The following is an 18,128-nucleotide window of genomic DNA, read 5'->3' as shown; positions in this document are numbered from 1 at the left end:
AACTCAACAAGCTAGCACACATTCACCACTTGCCATGACACCCTCTCAAGCCACTACCGACCTTGTCTCGAAACTCACCGTCGAGGAGAAGGTCTCCCTGCTTGCAGCTGTTGACTGGTGGCGAACACCCACTATCAAGAGAGAAAATGTCTTTATCCCTCACATCAAAACATCCGATGGGCCTAACGGCGCTCGAGGAGAGAGCTACGTAAGCGGCATCACCGCGGCATGCTTCCCTTGCTCAACCGCCCTGGGAGCTTCATTTGATCAGGAGAAAGCGTACCGTATGGGCGAGGAGATTGCAAAAGAGACAATCACAAAGTCGGCCAATGTCTTACTGGCACCAACCATGAATATAATCCGATCGCCCCTCGGTGGACGCAACTATGAGACTTACTCGGAGGACCCATACCTGATCGGGACCCTGGCCTCTGCCTTTGTTCGTGGCTGTCAAAGTCAAGGGATTGCAGCTACGCCCAAGCATTTCGCCGCCAACGATTCAGAAAAATCCAGAACCAAGATGACATCAAACATCGATATGCAGACACTGCGTGAGATTTACTTGCTGCCTTTCCAACTTGTGCTACGTGATTCGGACCCTTGGTGCTTCATGACGTCCTATAATCGGCTCAACGAGGAGTATTGTGCAGATAGCCATTGGCTTCTGGAAGAGATCTTGCGCAAAGAATGGGGGTTCCCGGGTTTGGTGATATCTGACTGGATGGGAACCTACTCAACCGCCAAATCACTCAACGCAGGCATGGATCTCGAGATGCCCGGTCCAACAAGATGGCGAGGGAAGAAGCTCATCGCCGAGATAGAATCAGGGAATGTGTCTATGAAAGTTCTTGATAAGAGTGTTGGTAGAGTCATTGACCTTGCAAAGAAAACAGGGCGATTCGAGGATCCTGTTGAGAAACCTGAGCGTTCTGTCGAGGATCCAGCTCGAATCGAGTACATCACATCTGTCGCAGCCGATGGAATGGTTCTTCTTAAGAACGATAACAATGTCTTGCCATTATCAGCACATGGTTCTGTTGCTGTCATCGGCCATTTCGCTTCGAATCCAAGCATCGGTGGTGGTGGTAGCGCAAAGGTTCTAGCACAGCATATCGTTTCGCCGCTCCAAGGACTCAAATCCCGAGGGGTCACTCCCCGATTTGCCCCAGGTGTTCCCGTCTTTGGAGCGTTACCCCATGCCGTGCCAGACTCAATTTCGGAAGTGCAACTAAGATGGTTCAATGGTTCGGTAGTCGGAGAGAATCTGGCCCATGAACAGACTGTCGCGCTTCCGGAGTACATGATCAAGGAGGCTTGGCCTGATTATCTCAGCAAGGATTATTGCAGCAGCATGTCATTCACTTTGATACCCAAAACAAGTGGCGATCATATCTTCTCTGTCATCACTACCGGCAAGGCTGATGTCATCGTCAACGGCGAAAATGTGTTCCACCGTCCACAAGAGTCAGTTCTGTTGCCAGAGTCCTTTTACTTCTACAAAGCCAAGATCGAGCGTCGATTTACCTTCAACATGATTGCAGGCCGGGAATACAAAGTCGAGTTACGTTCGTGGGCCACAGACGAAGATGTTCTTGCAAAGATTGGTGGAACCATGTTCCAAGGAGCCTCACTTCGCTTCATGGAACACATCGATATTCCTAGAGCTATCAGTGATGCAGCTGATGCAGCAGGGTCTTCTGATACTGCAGTTGTCTTTGTTGGTACAACCAACGAGATGGAGTCGGAAGGTTACGATCGCGACACGATGGACCTTACCTCTGACCAGTATGATCTGATTGCCGCTGTCGTGGCTCGCAACCCAAAGACAGTGGTTGTTAACCTCTCTGGGTCTCCTGTCACAGTATCTCCTTTCATCGACCGAGTTCCCACCTTTCTTCAAGCATGGTTCGCTGGTCAAGAATGTGGCCATGCCATAGCTCGTGTTCTTCTTGGGGATGTCAACCCATCAGGACGTCTGCCCATGTCTTGGCCGCAAAGTAACGAAGATAATCCAGCTTATCCCAACTTTCCCTGTAACGATGATCTTGTTTTGAACTACGAGGAACGTCTCAAGGTCGGCTACCGCTTTTACGATGACAAGTCAGCACCAACGCCGCAATTTCATTTCGGACAAGGCCTATCCTATACGACCTTCGCCCTGAAGGGACAGCCTAGTTTCACGTCATGCTTCAGTAGTGTAGAGGAAACCGCAGTATCAGTATCAACCCAAGTTGAGAATACGGGCAACAGAGACGGCAAACAAGTGATCCAATTGTATATCACCCTCCCTTCTTGCAACGGAAATCATCGCCCCGTCAAGGAGCTCAAAGCATACCACAAGGTGCTTGTGCCTGCTGGTCAGGCGAAGGGCGTCATGTTCAAGCTTGATAAGTACGCGTTCAGCTACTTCGATGCAGAAGAAGGGAAATGGAGAATCCCAGAAGGCGAGTTCTTGGTACATTTGGCCTTTAGCTCTGCTGAGGTGCTTCAGACCTTCTCGGTTACAAATGCAACACCGCATTTCTGGATGGGATTATAGTATATAAGATTGGCAACTCTTACTGGTCTATTGTCTGTATTTATGTAGACCAACCTGATAGAGGAAAAATAGATTCGTCGGCAAATCCGAAACCACCATAAGTAGGCATATTGCCTTCAAGATTCCAGTCCCAATTGTCCTGGAACAGTAATGTCATAAGCTCCCCTTGTACAGCTTGGTCGTCCGTAGATATAGGGAAGACTCCATTCGAGTCTCCATGATGAGCCTCGCAAGGACCGACAGATGGCCAACGAGAAGCCATCCTCGTTGCTTCCCCTGAGTGCCGTATTGCTGCACATGGTCTGTCAGTCTGGCTTGATCAAGAGCCGCAGGGGTAAATAGAAACAAGAGCTTACAGAAGTTTGTAGAGCGGGCTTGATCCTTCAACTGAAGTAACTGGTCTAGATATCTTTGTACACGGGCATTCTCTCGTCCAATAAGCCGTAGTAACATGGTGGTGTTTTCCCATGTGGCATCAAGCTGTGCTTGGTTGAAGTGTTTACTACCAGCAGTCTGCGCGCATTCAGCAAGGATAATTATACCACCACATGTCATAAGATCTAACATCATGTCAGTAACTTAAACACCAAGCATCGAGAAGTATGAAGCCATACAGAATAGACTGAACCACCATGCACCAGTGGCATCATCCTGTCTCGCAGACAACAGAGAGACTGAGAGGTCGTAAGCAGCCTTGGCACATGTTGTAGCGCATTGAGACTGGAACGCTGCCTGTAATGTGTTGACTTCAGGCCTATCCTCACCCGACGCTGGCCCTGCTTCTGTATCCTTGCCTTGGAACGCGCGTCTCAGAGTTGAGCAGTAAGAACTGAAGCTGGGTCTGTATAGTAAGATCTTGAGATGAAGAAATCTTGCATGAAGTACATTTCGCTGTCTTCTAAGGACATGATCTCGCCGAGTGAGTGCGCTTTGCGACTCTGACTCACGGTTCCACCACCTCAGGGTGTCAACCAAAGATCTACGAAAGTCTTCGAGGACGCCTTCTAAGCGAACAAGGGTACTGAAGTCGGATGGAGAGCTCTGCCAGTAGATGGAAGAAAGGATCTTCCCGAGTACTTTGGCCAGCCGTATATTTTCTACCATGAACAGATTTTGCGAGATAGTGCCTTCAGGTTGGCTGCATGACGAAGCCTCACTAGTGATGAAATCGTCGTCAACAGCAGATGGGATAAGAACCTCGTCTGTCATCTCCAGTACTGGCGGTCTACCCAATGTCATGCATATGGTCATTTCCATTTGCAAACATCCATACCAGACCCTGCGACGTACTTCATTTTCCAGATTAGACCGTTTATCAGCATGTCTCTCGCTGTGTAGACCTAGGCCGACAGCTATGCGACAAGCCAGCCCGACGATATTATAGCATCTTGTAGGGTGCTCGCTTGATATAGCAAACTGGGCAGCAAGAAGCAACGCTTGAACGTGAGATAAATCGCCTTTATCGAGGATTTCCATCTGTAACAGACTTCTCATGCGCGAACTGAAAGTTGCTGACGCAGTTTCCTTTTGTGGAAAGTCCGAGAACTCACAGCCAAGAGCAAACATGGCATTGAGAGCACAAAAGAAGGATGACTCGGAGCATCGTTCGCCTCCAAGACCAATGTCGCCCGACTCGCCGGTCTGAGGACCTGGGTAACCACTTGATTCCCAGAGTGATTCATATCGCCTTCTGAAGCTGACAGAGTGCGTCCAAGGGTAGAAGATATGACCACTGTTAAAATACAGATCGAGAATTCTGTCAGCGACATGTCGTGGAGGGAGGGCATAGTCGGGAGAACATAATGCCGCCGTAGAGAAGCCGCACACGGATACTGAAGCAGATGCCTGGGTTCTGTCGCGAGATGGATCCAAGCTTCGAGACTGGTTGTGAGAGACCTCACGTAGCAACGAATGAACCGATGATTGACCAAAGAAGTCGTCCTCTTGGCAATTCTGTGTCAGAGTCGTAGCCCCCATGGCACTGACAGGGCTTGGCCCACCAGCCTCGGCGACTCTAATAGAGACCCCTGCCCTGCTGCCAGTAGCGGCACGGGTAATTTCCGAACCTATTCCTATAGCGCCTGTAGCAGTCGGTGGCCTGTCTCTGGGGCTTCTCGACTCCCTAGCATTTGTATTGATGGCGGCGGCAGCAGAAGCAGAAGCAGCATTAACTCCTGCTTCTCGTCGAAGCTGATCAATAATTTCCTGCATATCTGTAACTTGCTTCTGCAGCGACAAAATGTATCTAGGCATTGTTAATTAATTCCCCTAAATTAATTCGAGCCTGGCTATGACTTACTCCTGCTCGCTTAGATGCTTAGCCGTTCCTGCAATAACATTGTATGTGCACCGAGCAGCAGGCTCTTCGCGTTTTCCGCAGGGACTACAGATGGGCTTGGAGCCATCGCACTTGATCTTGCGCTCCCGACAACTGTCGCATGCCAATGCAACCCTTTTGCGCTTCGTGGGGCGGCATGAGGCCGAGGCCGAGGCCGAGATTGTGTTGTCGGCATCCTGTACCGACGTATCAGGATCCGTGGTAACTTCTACCACATCAGACGGCATTGCATTGACTGAACCGCGCCCGGGAAACAGAAATGCTTTGGTCGAGTGCGGAGGGGGGGAGGTTGATCTTTTACGGGCTGCTCCCGAACGAACGTAGCCGCTAGTTCTAGCGGCTTTCGGAGTTGAATGACCCGGGAACTATCCGTGTTGCCCTTCATCTCTTACCCCATCCGGTACAGTCCCAACATTGTCGGCGGCTTGTCACTCAGCAGCCTGGACCCAATAATTACAGCAAATTGGCCTGCTATTTCTTCGATTCATAGCCACTTTACGGGCTGACTCTTCATATTGCAGCACATTCCCGTTCCCTACTATCATCAGCTTCTAATATGCTAAAGTCATCGATTCTCCCTCTGACACGTCAGGCTAGAAGACCAGTCACGTCAGCTATCTCTTTCCTACCGGTTAGATTGATCAATGGTTTCCATAGCAGTAGGACCAATCAGCAGAAAGAGTCTCAAGGCCGGAATCATCATGAAAGACAGTCAAGAAAGCCCATTCTGCTAGCTTCGACACTATCCGCAACAGCAACTACCATTGCAGGCGGTATCTTGTTGTCACTTCTGGGATTTAACAACAATAGCAAGGATAAAGATGATTCAAATTACGCAACTCGCGAACAAATGGAACTGGTTAGTGTCGCTTGCCAAGCTGAGCCTGGTGTATCTCGCTAATATACACAGGCTGTTGAAGAGATCAGGCAGGCACTTGGAGAAGATGCCGTGAGCATCGAAGATGAAATTCTACATTCCCATGGCTATTCGGACTGGTCTACAATTAACATTGACAGACTGCCTGTTGCAGTCGCGTTTCCAGCATCAACGGAGGAAGTTGCCATTATTGCCAGAATTTGTCACAAAAGGCGTGTTCCTATGAGTAAGTAGTCGAAAGATGGTGAAGAAAACCGAACTAACACATTAAAAGTCCCGTATTCGGGTGGCTCAAGTGTTGAAGGTCATTTCTCAGCCCCATTCGGCGGCATCAGTGTTGACTTTGTGAACATGAACCAAATTCTACAAGTTCATGCCGATGAGTAAGTCCGTTGCAAAATTACTAACGGTTGACTGTTTAGACTGACTAAAGCTTGTCTCAGCCTCAACGTTGTTGTCCAGCCGTCTGTGCCTTGGATGGACTTGAATGAGAAGATCAAAGATACTGGATTGTTCTTCCCAATTGATCCCGGCCCTTCGGTAGGTATTGCTTTTGGGATTTGGCTACTGGACAACCCATCTAATTCGCTATTGTAGGCACAAATTGGTGGCATGATCGGTACCAACTGCAGGTATAAACTCCACAAACGTGCTATCACCGCAATTCATTCGACTAACATATCCCAGTGGCACCAATGCTGTGAAATATGGAACAATGAAGGATTGGGTGGTGAATCTAACAGTGGTCCTGGCCGACGGCACCATCCTAAAAACTCGCAGAAGACCGCGAAAGTCATCAGCTGGCTACAATCTCAATTCCATGTTTGTTGGATCTGAGGGAACCTTGGGGTTCGTGACCGAGGCTACTCTCAAGCTCGCCCCGATACCAGAGAATACTGGCATTGCGGTAGTCACCTTCCCTACTGTCAAGGCGGCTGCCAGCATGGCAATCGAAGTTATACGCCGCGGCGTGCCCATCAGCGCTGTGGAGATTCTAGACGAAGTCCTCATGAGCGTGATCAACAAAATGGGTGCCACTTCCAGAGATTGGAGTGAAGTCCCCACATTGTTCTTCAAGTTCAGTGGTAGTGACGCCGTTGTCAAGGATAGCATCGCTCGTGTCCAAGATATATCGAAGAAACACCAAGTGCAAAGCGTTCTCTTTGAAAGCGATCCAGATAAGCAAAAGGCTCTGTGGTCAGCGCGAAAAGAAGCCTTGTGGAGTATGATGGCATTGCGAGAAACAGATGGACATGTTTGGTCCACCGACGTGGCCGTGCCTCTTTCTCGAGTTTCGGAGCTGATCGGTGCGTGGTCATCTACATTAACTAAACACAGAATATCATCGGCTAACGAAGTTGAACAGATGTGTCTAAGAAAGACCTTGTCAAGCTTGGTCTATTTGGAAGCATCTTAGGACATATTGGTGACGGTAATTTTCACGAGACAATTCTGTTCGAAGAGAAGCAACGCAACGAGGTCGAGAAGTGTGTTGACAAAATGGTCTACCGCGCTCTTGAAATGGAGGGCACATGCACGGTAAGATTACTCTTATATATGAGAGATTTCGCTTTTGGTACTAACATTGCAAGGGCGAGCATGGTATCGGTTTAGGGAAGAAGGATTTTCTAAGGGAGGAGGTCGGTGAAGCACCGATCCAGGTGATGAGGGCAATCAAAACAAGTTTAGACCCGCATTGGTTGATGAACCCCGGTAAGATCTTTGATCGGGAATAAGTAGAAACATTACAGCAGTCAAAAGAAGTTTTATCTCAGATGGGCATGTTCGCTGTTCCAATCATGCTTTAGCACCAATGTGTAGCTATGTTTGCTTCTCCATTATGTTCTGGGTGATGAAGTGCTGTGGGATCTTGAGAGAGTGCTGAGTTGCTCAATATCTCAGCGTTGTGAGATAGTGAATGTGGACTAAACCATTGCCATGAGTCAATTACAAAACACGTGCGTAGGCAACAACGACAGGTATGCTGTATCTGAACATAATTTCTTATATATCTATAGATCCTCGCTGGCTATGCTTACATCTAAATAGCAACATCTAATACAGCTGAAACGCCCCGATCGAGACTCTCCATGGCCCCCTGCAGTGCCTCCAAAAACTCGGTAGAATCAGCTGCTCGAGCACCAAATATTAGCCCATTGCTAGAGGCCTTGGCAATACCAGCATAGTCTGGGCTCGGCGCAAACGAGATATTGAGGTCCTCATTCGTCGCTCGTGAGGCAGGCCCATCGGGGTGGACGAGAAGCATCGACCGGCGAGGCGCGTTCCAGCCAAGATTGTTGAGGACAATGGTCAGAATAGGGATCCCGTAACGCGCAGAGATCCAGTACACACTAGACGGGACGCTGAACATGTAAGATCCGTCACCAACAATCTGTACTACGTATCGCTTACGCTTGCCAGGGATCAAGGCATCAGAAGCATCTGCAGCAAGCTTGATTCCCAAAGCACCACCACCGCTCCAGCCGAGACCTCCACCTCCGCAGTGAATCCACTGCCCTGGGATGGTTGCTCGGACCTGATCCGAGACAAATATGGCATTTGTAATCGCCTCTACTGCCCAAATTGTATCTTGGGGCAGTTTTTGACGTAGTGTGGCGCAAACATAGTCGGTTGTGAGTTTTCCAGAGTCCGGGAGCTTGGACCGCTCGTCGAGAGTACGAATACGCTCTTTGTAAGACTCTGACAACGCCTGGGCACGGCGATCGAACTCGACACTTGATAGCTTCTCTGTCAGGTTGCTTTGCAGATACTCGGTGATCTGCCTGAGGGCTATCTCAGCGTCCACGCGGTACCTCTGCTCGGCGTCAATGTAGAAAACCAACATAGACTCTTTGAGAGGATCGACGTCAAGGTGGAAAATTCTTGCTGAGCTTTTAGGCTTGCACAACTTGTTGATCCATGGAACATCGCAGTCCAGAATGAGAAAGACGTCTGCGTTCTCGATTGCAGAATCGACTCCATACTTCATGCCCAGCCAGCCTGGATGATCCGCTGGGAAACACATATCCGAGCAACCTGTGTCAAGAACACGCAGACCCTTAATAGTATTGGCCAGTGAAACAAGGGGCTCGACTGCCGCATGATTGCGGCCAGTGAAGCCTACAATAACCAGTGGGTCAGAGGCGTTGACTAGTGCGTCGGCGATTTCTTGGACAGCATCTTGGGGAAGAGCAGATGGGGCAACAGGCTTCCAGTAGGCAGGGTTGATAGAATACGGCTCAATGGTCTCCTCCATCACTTCGCGAGCTCCCATTAGGTAGGCAGGACCCTGTGGGTGGCTGGTGGCCAATTGAATAGCACGTCGAACCATCTGCTTGACATTCTTGCCTGTCTTGATCTCTCCAGTGTACCGACAGTACTGGGAGACGATCTGCTTCTGGTCAGGCACATCCTGGATCCAGTGACTGAGCGTAGATATGTTAGACAGTACGAAGACCCAAGATATTGGTCACTTACATGAACTCGGTTCTTGACCCGATAACCTCTCCCTCAATGGTGTAAGGCGAGAGGCCAGCAAAAATGAGAACAGGGGCGCGCCCCATGGCTGCATTATGGATAGCAGCCGCTAGAGCTGACGTGCCAACATCCACATGCACAATGACACACTGAGCCTCTCCGCTCAGTCTGGCATAGCCATCAGCCATAGACAGAGCCACCATCTCGTTCGGGCATGTGATGATCTTGGGAAAGGTATCCGGCATCTCCTTTTGGCCCCTGACCATGGCCTCCAAGATACTAGGATGGTCCGAACCCAGGTTGACGAAGCAATTCTTGACCCCAGCCTCAACCAGGGCCTCGAAGAATGCAAAAGACGTGGTGTACCTAGCAGTGATGTTAGCTACTAACCCTTGGTTGGATTGCTTGTGACACATACATGATGGGATGTGCTTAGAACGAGACTCAGGTGTGATTATTGCTTCTGGTAAACACAAGCCTTCAGAATACAGCACAATTCCACCGCATTTATGTCGACTATTAATTGACTCAATCGCAGATATTCCTCCGCTAATTGTTACAATTGAGTTGTCTCGCGGAACACATCCGAAGCGGAGTAAACCTGTCGCGGTTGCTACCCGAAAGTGGGGGATCGTCGCTGGCAACTACGTCGGCAAATATTCATGATGGATCTCTTAAGACCACTCATGGCAATAATAATATGAATCAGTTATGTCTAGAATTGGAGTGAAACATGACACAGGCCGGCCGATCGGTTGATATCCATGTAAACAGCAAGCTGTGATTTCTACCATCATTATTACAAATAGCTTTGCATATATCTGATTTTCACTCTCGTAGAAAACGTTCCCCCAGTTACATCTGCTTCATGAGACTAGATAACTCAGACTCCTGTCTCTTGTGTCTGCCATAGCAACTCACACGTCTATGCCAGCTTGTTAGTCATAGCAGCACCATGCTACTCAGGCCACTGTCACGCTTGCGGCTCACCCCCGTGCACCATGCCCCCCCGGATGACCCCTCGGGTCTTCTACCCCGGAAATGTTTCTCCTGCCTCCACACCCCGCATTGTTGGACGTGGGGAGCTAGACTATCCTCGATGTAAACTTGTTGGTTGTCCATCTAGAGGAAGCATACTAATATTAGACGAGAGTAACAAAACAGGAAAAGAATGAGACATTAGTCGCCAAGATGACATCTTCCATAAATAGACACCCACTGCCCATCATCCGAGACAAATCCGGTGCTGCAAGTCACAGCAACCCAGACATATTCTTATTCTACTGTCTCTTCCATCATGGCTGTCCTGACTGAGAAGGCTACGGCTGAACATGCATCCTCCAAGGGTGCAGAGTCTATGATTGATCAATCTAGTGAGGACTCGGTAGCAACAAAGAAACTTCTAAGAAAATTAGACATGCGATTACTTCCTCCTCTCATGGCAATTTATTTTTTGTCTTTTATGGACAGAACCAACATTGGTATGTGCAGTCTTTGGAAGTGGAGTTTCTGAGAATGAATGAGTTAACACCTGTCGTGACTAGGCAATGCAAAGATCCAGGGAATGACCGAGACCCTCAACATGACTGGGAATGATTATAATATGGCATTATTTGTCTTTTTTATCCCGGTATGAATGTACCAATGGAATGGAGCCACGAGACAAGCCTGACTGACACTGTTCCCCGACAGTACATCATCTTCGAGGTCCCGTCCAACATTATCATCAAGAAGATATCTCCTTCTCTTTGGCTCGCTTCTATTACAGTTCTTTGGGGCATATCGACTATTGGGATGGGGCTTGTCCGTAATGTGGAGGGACTCATCGCCTGCCGAGTCCTGTTGGGGTTCTTCGAGGCTGGGATCGTTCCAGGTATGTCTTCGTTAAGCGTGTCTCAACAAGGGCTGACAGCTAACGTTGACAAAAGGCTGCATCTACTTGATCGGCATGTACTACAAACGCTACGAAGTTCAGTGGCGTATGTCCATCTTTTTTAGTGCTAGCATTGTAGCGGGCGCCTTTTCCGGTCTTCTTGCATTCGCCATTGCCAAGATGCATGATGTTGGAGGGCTTGAAGCCTGGCGATGGTATGTTATGGTAACACCCAACACGTTCATACCTACTGACATGTTGAAAACAGGATATTCATTCTCGAGGGTCTCCTCACCGTTATCGTGGGTATTATTGCAAAGTGGTGGATCCCCGACTGGCCTGAAACAGCCAGCTTTCTCAACGAGGAAGAGAGAGCCAAACTTGTTGGACGTCTGGCAGACGACTCGGGCGATGCCAGAATGGATCATCTTAACAAGACAGCTTGGAAGAGGATACTGTCTGATTGGAAGATTTACCTTGGTACAGTTGCATACTTTGGTATAGTGAATAATGGCTATGCTGGTTCGGTAAGCTCAACAATATCTCCTCAGCATCATGACTGAATGATGACTAAACAACTATCTACAGTTCTTTATTCCAACCATCCTGAGAGAAATGGGGTACGCCGCTGAGCGCGCTCAACTTCTGACAATCCCGGTGTACATTGTGGCGGCTATCGGGTGCTTGACTGCAGCGTTCCTTGCTGATCGTCTCCGCCACCGATACAGCTTCACCATGATTGGAGTTGTCTTGACAACTATCGGGTACATTCTGCTTCTCTGCCAGCAGAATATCCCTACTGGTGCTCGATACTTGGCTCTGTTCATGCTCGTCTCTGGCGGATATATCACGCAGCCTGTACTTCTTGGGTGGCTGTCCAACACCATGAGTGGTCACTACAAGCGATCGATCTCATCAGCTGTGCAGATAGGCTTGGGTAATATTGGAGGGATTGTGGCCTCGAATGTGTTTTTTGCCCAGGAAGCTCCTCAGTATTGGACAGGCTTGGGTGTCAGTCTTGGTATGGTTTGGGTGTGTGGCATCAGCTGCACTCTCTTTTATTTCCTTGCTATCAGGGAGAATAAGAGGCGAGATCGGGGTGAGAGAGACCATAGGCTTGAGGGTCCTGATGCGATGAACTTGGGCGATGACCACCCTCACTGGAGGTACACTACTTGAGGCCTAACTCCAAGAAGTTCAGTCTCACCCATATCGTGTTTATAGTTATAGTACTGGGGCTATCCATAAGTGATATTGAATGAGATGAGAGGTGAGTGTGAGTGAGATTTAATCTCAGTCATCGCCACTCATAAAAGGACAAGTCAGCAAGATGAGCATGGGCCAAGCCATTAGTTAGTACAGTTGGGTCATCAAAACAATAACAGACTATGATAAATAAACAGAAATGTCATTATTGAGTGTCGCATTATCCTCGACCAAAGACTGATATTAATTATATCATGTCTTTCCCTCCATAAATGACCTACGCAGCAGAACAGTATGTCCCCTATCCAACCCAAGGGTGCCCTATATTACAGCGCTGTAACAGTGTCGCGACAGTGCCTCGACAGTGCCTGTTTTAGTGGCTGGGTTGTCCCCGCAACTAAAAAAAAGCTGCTAGTAGCTGCAGGCGCGACGCGTTACCTTTTGACTCGTCGGGAGAGAAATGATCCGTCAATGCATCTCGATTTTTCATGCCACGAAACAAACAGAAACAGAACAAACAAAGGGCAAAGAGACGACAACAGCGACAGCAACCATAACCATCACAGCATCACTACTACCGACAGCATCTATCACATACAAACAGCATTTGACACAAACATCCAACAGTACAAACTTTATCCGGTCACGTTTCATCTTCATCCACCAAAATAGTGAGAGAGCCTCACCTCAATTCACTCTCCGCCTCGCCTCATTTTAATCCGTCTCCACCCAATATGGATAACTATCAGAGAATAGAAAAAGTCGGAGAAGGTTTGTCCCAACTCATTATTGTCACTACCACCCATTTACTCAATCATCAGGTACCTATGGTGTCGTCTACAAAGCCCGCGACTTGGGCCACAGCGGTCGCATCGTCGCCCTCAAAAAGATTCGTCTCGAGACCGAAGACGAGGGTGTCCCCAGCACCGCCATCCGCGAGATTTCCGTCTTGAGAGAGCTCAACCATGCAAATGTCGTCAGCCTCTTGAATATTGTCCATGCAGACGGACACAAGCTCTACCTCGTCATGGAATTTCTCGACCTGGATCTCAAAAAGTACATGGACTCCCTGCCCGTCACCGACGGAGGTCGCGGGAAGCCCCTGCCCACTGGAACCGCCACCGTCATCCGCAATCTGGGAATGAGCGACAAGGTCGTCGAAAAGTTCATGCTCGATTTGTGCCAGGGAATTAAATACTGTCACTCGCGTCGCATATTGCATCGCGACCTGAAGCCCCAGAACCTGCTTATTGACAAGGAAGGAAACCTCAAGTTGGCTGATTTCGGTCTGGCTAGAGCCTTTGGTGTTCCCTTGAGAAGCTATACGCACGAGGTTGTCACTCTCTGGTACCGCGCTCCCGAGGTCTTGCTTGGTGGACGACAGTACTCCACTGGTGTCGATATGTGGTCTGTCGGAACCATCTTCGCCGAGATGTGCTCCCGAAAACCTCTTTTCCCCGGCGATTCGGAGATTGACGAAATCTTCAAGATCTTCCGGTAAGCCCGTCTTCCTTTAGTCCGACAACGTATATACTAATCTCGCCAGAACCCTCGGAACACCCGATGAAGACGCATGGCCCGGTGTCACTGCCTATCCTGACTTCAAGCCCTCTTTCCCCAAGTGGCAACGTGACTTTTCCACTCCCTTGTGCCCCAACTTGAACGAACAGGGTCTCGAGCTACTCGACTACCTACTCATCTGCGACCCTGTTACTCGTATTTCTGCCAAGGCAGCCCTGAACCACCCCTACTTTGACGACATTCTGTGAGTATTTCTTTATTAGGCTGCATATCACCTGCTAACATGTGCGTGATTTAGTGGACGCAAGGAAGAAGAATAAATTGAACGCGTGTGGATGGTAATGTAGACCCAGGCGGCACTGTAAAACAGAACCAGTGAGTGGGCTTGTATAAAGTTAAAACACGATGGAACGAGTACGATGGATGCAGTTAGTTTTCGTAAAGCATGTGAAGGAGTCAATTCATTGTTTATCTGCGGTTGTCCGTGCATATGAGTGAGCGTGCAATGAGAAATTGGCATATACAAAGCATATCTAATCCACAGAGTTTTTCCTCAGCCAAACTTAGTACGCGAACCTTCGAAGCTTTTGGACCTTTGCCTTGGTGGTAGCACCAATAGCAGCACCAGAAGCAGGAACCAGGAAATCACTGGCCTTCACACGTCCATCCGACCCACGAGCGCCCTTCAGCGTAGAAGCGTCCGTGCTCTTGAAAGCAGCATCGTTCCAAGTATCACTCGAATCCCACGAGTTTCCTGATGCAGAGACCTTGCTGTTAAGATCAACCTGCTTGCCGGTGTTGTTAGAGGCGACATTCTTGGTTACCTTAGATGACGAGCTGCGGAGATGGAAGCCCAGATTGCCATTCTTCCATGCAGTGTTGCGATCAAAGGTCAAGGAACCTGGGTTTCCATTGTCGATGAATCCCTTCTGGGCATTCTGGAAAGCCATACAGTTCTTGACGATGTGGTTGGCAGGAGGGTTGTTTGTAATACCCAGCTTGAAGCCATTTCCATCACCCTCGAAACTGCTAAAGTCCCAGCGGTTGAAGCCGTTGCCCCAAGCGTAGACTTCGTCCAAAGTGACGGCAGAGCCGAACATGTACAGATCCAAACCGTCATCAACGTTGTCCCAGAGACGCGCATTTCGAAGAACATTGCCCTCGCCCTTGCCCTCCTTGCAGGCGAAGCCATCGGCGCTCTCACCATTCTTTCGTGGATCACGGTTACGGTAGGAGTCTAGGTTGATGACCTGGTTGTTGGATGACGCACCTTCGAGCTGGAAGCCAGTCTCGTAGTTGTCATGGGTGGAGAGACCTTCATAGTAGTTGTTTGAAGCATCACGTGCGTATATACCGTAAGGGCCGTTGATGATTCTGTCATGTGTAAGTGAATGACTCCTCATAGTTCGCAAATGCAGAAACATACTCTAGGTTATAGAAAGACCACCACTCAGCGTTCTGAATGTGGAAGACACCACGCTCAGCATTTGGGAGCGACTCGCCAACAGCCTTTGGTGTGCTGTCATTTGTTAGTCATCTGTGTCTTTCTGCATCGAGGTAACGTACCCAGGCATGTTCTCTCCATCAACGATAACCTTCTCATTCTGGTAAGGCTTCACGACGATAGGGCTACCCTTGGCACCACTCGTCTTGACTTGGATGTTCTTAGACGGCGCATAGGTGCCTTGGCGAAGGTAAATGATATCACCAGCTTTGGCAGCATCAATGGCAGACTGGATCGATCCGTATGGTGATGCAAGGGTTCCTGAGCCAGTTCCTTTTGGAGACACAAAGATGTCTTTGGCATTGGCACCAGCCAGGAAGGCCAGGAGAATAGCGGGGGTAAGCTTGATGAACACCATAGTTGCAGACTGACTAGTATGTTGATGATGTCCATCAATTACACGAGACTTTCAACATCTCTTATAATGAATTTGCTTCAGAATATATGATTAGCGAAATCAGGCGAGGAGGTTGCATTCCCCAGGAAAATGATGTTTCCACCAATCAGGCCAGAATGATCCATCCTGGGGTATCCTCATTTGGATGGTGGTCTCTTCGGGGACGACATTGCTTCCGAGATATCTGTGGGGGCATAATTAAACATTGGGGGATCCCAGCATGAAACGGCTACTTTCAAATTCCGACACCCTTAATTCAACGCTTCGGACGAAAATACACCGAAGCGGTGAGGTTATTAGGTCGAGAAACAACCTAGGCATATGACTAGCTATGCTCGTATTCCCCAAACCTCTTCCAGCTATTAGGTCATCGGCAGACAACTTACACCTCAGTAAGTCTCAACCTGGGATGGCTTTCCCCATTATCGACACGCTTCCTCCTTGAGCTTTTCCAGAAGATCCTGAGGCTCCTCCTGCTCTGCCACATCATCAACAACCCCGTCGCTCCAAGTAGCCTCAAGGTTTCCAGCTCCATGCAACTAAGAAGGAATTAAATAATACTACAAGTAATCCAATATCAAATTCCCCCCGAGATAACACTGGGGCAGTATAGGACTAGACAGGATCGGTCACCAATAATAATTAGAGTACCTAGAGTGACAATACAAGTAGCATTATCATAGAATGGAGGGCAGACGTCCATCACAGGACAACATCTCGACCATTATCAATGTAATACTCTGATCGAAGCGACACGAACGGCGTAAATTGACTTGTATAAGTGCCTATCTACAGCAATAGACCTATTCCGTCCAAAGCGTCCTCCATTCACCGGTATACCGAGCCCAACTCGTGACAGAAGGATTGTTTTCCAGATATCAGTTGTATCACTCAACCGTACATACACTTTATAAATATTAGTTTACATCCTTTCCCTAGGTTAAAGTCATACTTGCCTCTGTTGTAGTAACTTGCTCTAACACTTAAAGCGGTCGACGTATTGGGGAGTAGAAATGCAAGCATGCTTTCCTCCATAAGGCCATTTCTTGTTGTTTCGTGGGTAGTACTTGGGGCAGTTGCATTGAGCATATATGCCTTTGTAGTCGCATTTGATAGCACAACGATGTTGTTTGGAATTAGACTCGACGAAAGTACATGAGCCTTGCTGGCCAACAGCGCATCTGAAGGCATCGGCAGCCAGGAACATGGTGCCAAAGACAAGAAGCTTGGAGACGTGCATGATGAAAGATTGGATTGGGTATAGAGATTGTAGAACTGAGTAGGTGTTGGGTAGAGAGTTGAGAGGTAGTGTCCTGGAGAGGGAGAGAAGTTTGATATTAATTCGACGGAAAAGAAGAGTATTTATGTCCTTCGGTAGTTTCTTCTTTAGGGATAGTTAGTTTCTCTGGCCAAGCATGCAATGCATCTTTGTGAGTAGTTGTACTATCTGCACGTACAACGAAGCTGAAATCACATACCTTGGCAATGGAATATCCACGCATGGACTATGATCTGAGCTGGAGAAATGCAGAGTAACGTGGGATTAGTTACCACTCCACAAAAAGACTGTATAAGGCCCAATAGCCTAATAGTTTCCTAGGATTGTATCACTACATTGAGATATTTATGCGCTCATATGCAGACATTATTGGCCCCCAAACAGAAGCAACTACCAAGGCGTCTAGACCCTAGATATAAATATAACCGGCTACTCGGCCAATCGATTAAACCTTGGCGCATACAATAAACCTGCCACATTGACATTTATTCACTGTCCAGGAAAAGCCTGGTCCAGTGTCAACGAGCAGCACGGACGGCCAGTTGCCTTTGGGTCGTGACGACTCATCTCTTGGAAAGACACTGGTCCGCTACTGACCGAGAATTATATGCCTGTCTTGTGATGGATGCTTTACAAGTACGTTACACAGTTCACCGAACATAATACACGCAAAGCATCTCAAATTGCCCTCGCTGATACTGCCCGCCGCACTCATTGGTCCAACGAAGTCAATATATGCCTTTTTGTCATACAATGGATACTTGATGAAGACATGCATGTCTCACACGGCACAGCACAATCTCACAAGCTGATAGACACGGGAGGTATTATGAGATCCGATTGGACGGAAACAAGTTTAATTTAGGTAACTGAAAGCGTAGGACTTGGCAATAGTAGCTGAGCCTCGGGAATTGCGAAAAATAGCAGAAGGGCTTCCAATACAATTTGCCGATCTGCTGCCTACTTGTTGATCCGACAGGAGGAGTAACCAACGAGTAAGTCCAGTCCTCTGTAGATCCTTCAACTGTTTTCGCAACCCCGTAGCTAAGGCAGAACCCTTGGTTACATACAAAACCGAACTCCACCTATACTACCACCTGCCTACTGATGATTTTGG

At 48.4% G+C, this 18,128-nt stretch overlaps 8 protein-coding genes across 8 annotated transcripts; 4 read left to right on the top strand and 4 right to left on the bottom strand.

The window, feature by feature from the left end:
- Window positions 1–34: 34 nt before the first annotated feature.
- Window positions 35–2,539, top strand: FPSE_02085 (uncharacterized protein; the record flags this gene model as incomplete). Its single annotated transcript, XM_009255204.1, has 1 exon — window positions 35–2,539. The coding sequence occupies one exon, from the start codon at window positions 35–37 to the stop codon at window positions 2,537–2,539; it is 2,505 nt and encodes an 834-aa protein (XP_009253479.1).
- A 153-nt stretch (window positions 2,540–2,692) lies between these two features.
- On the bottom strand, window positions 2,693–5,104 carry FPSE_02086 (uncharacterized protein; the record flags this gene model as incomplete). The annotated part of the gene is made up of 3 exons (XM_009255205.1): window positions 2,693–3,099; window positions 3,154–4,784; window positions 4,839–5,104. The coding sequence occupies 3 exons, from the start codon at window positions 5,102–5,104 to the stop codon at window positions 2,693–2,695; spliced, it is 2,304 nt and encodes a 767-aa protein (XP_009253480.1).
- Window positions 5,105–5,433: 329 nt separating this feature from the next.
- FPSE_02087 (uncharacterized protein) lies at window positions 5,434–7,490 on the top strand (the record flags this gene model as incomplete). Its single annotated transcript, XM_009255206.1, has 8 exons — window positions 5,434–5,736; window positions 5,788–5,980; window positions 6,029–6,137; window positions 6,198–6,294; window positions 6,352–6,386; window positions 6,442–7,061; window positions 7,121–7,293; window positions 7,347–7,490. The coding sequence occupies 8 exons, from the start codon at window positions 5,434–5,436 to the stop codon at window positions 7,488–7,490; spliced, it is 1,674 nt and encodes a 557-aa protein (XP_009253481.1).
- Window positions 7,491–7,795: 305 nt separating this feature from the next.
- On the bottom strand, window positions 7,796–9,651 carry FPSE_02088 (uncharacterized protein; the record flags this gene model as incomplete). The annotated part of the gene is made up of 3 exons (XM_009255207.1): window positions 7,796–9,179; window positions 9,232–9,569; window positions 9,622–9,651. The coding sequence occupies 3 exons, from the start codon at window positions 9,649–9,651 to the stop codon at window positions 7,796–7,798; spliced, it is 1,752 nt and encodes a 583-aa protein (XP_009253482.1).
- An 877-nt stretch (window positions 9,652–10,528) lies between these two features.
- Window positions 10,529–12,283, top strand: FPSE_02089 (uncharacterized protein; the record flags this gene model as incomplete). Its single annotated transcript, XM_009255208.1, has 6 exons — window positions 10,529–10,712; window positions 10,776–10,861; window positions 10,924–11,104; window positions 11,160–11,319; window positions 11,373–11,631; window positions 11,693–12,283. The coding sequence occupies 6 exons, from the start codon at window positions 10,529–10,531 to the stop codon at window positions 12,281–12,283; spliced, it is 1,461 nt and encodes a 486-aa protein (XP_009253483.1).
- Window positions 12,284–13,044: 761 nt separating this feature from the next.
- Window positions 13,045–14,151, top strand: FPSE_02090 (uncharacterized protein; the record flags this gene model as incomplete). Its single annotated transcript, XM_009255209.1, has 4 exons — window positions 13,045–13,081; window positions 13,132–13,807; window positions 13,857–14,075; window positions 14,130–14,151. 4 exons carry the CDS (start codon window positions 13,045–13,047, stop codon window positions 14,149–14,151), a joined length of 954 nt encoding a protein of 317 aa, XP_009253484.1.
- A 243-nt stretch (window positions 14,152–14,394) lies between these two features.
- Window positions 14,395–15,693, bottom strand: FPSE_02091 (uncharacterized protein; the record flags this gene model as incomplete). The annotated part of the gene is made up of 3 exons (XM_009255210.1): window positions 14,395–15,205; window positions 15,258–15,350; window positions 15,398–15,693. The coding sequence occupies 3 exons, from the start codon at window positions 15,691–15,693 to the stop codon at window positions 14,395–14,397; spliced, it is 1,200 nt and encodes a 399-aa protein (XP_009253485.1).
- A 461-nt stretch (window positions 15,694–16,154) lies between these two features.
- On the bottom strand, window positions 16,155–16,972 carry FPSE_02092 (uncharacterized protein; the record flags this gene model as incomplete). Its single annotated transcript, XM_009255211.1, has 2 exons — window positions 16,155–16,270; window positions 16,717–16,972. The coding sequence occupies 2 exons, from the start codon at window positions 16,970–16,972 to the stop codon at window positions 16,155–16,157; spliced, it is 372 nt and encodes a 123-aa protein (XP_009253486.1).
- Between the last annotated feature and the right edge of the window lie 1,156 nt (window positions 16,973–18,128).

The sequence above is a fragment of the Fusarium pseudograminearum genome, chromosome 2 (genome assembly GCF_000303195.2).
Source record: "Fusarium pseudograminearum CS3096 chromosome 2, whole genome shotgun sequence".
Classification (NCBI taxonomy): domain Eukaryota; kingdom Fungi; phylum Ascomycota; class Sordariomycetes; order Hypocreales; family Nectriaceae; genus Fusarium; species Fusarium pseudograminearum.
The sequence above is the reverse complement of the archived record's forward strand: the minus strand, read 5'-3'. Positions and strand labels throughout refer to the sequence as shown.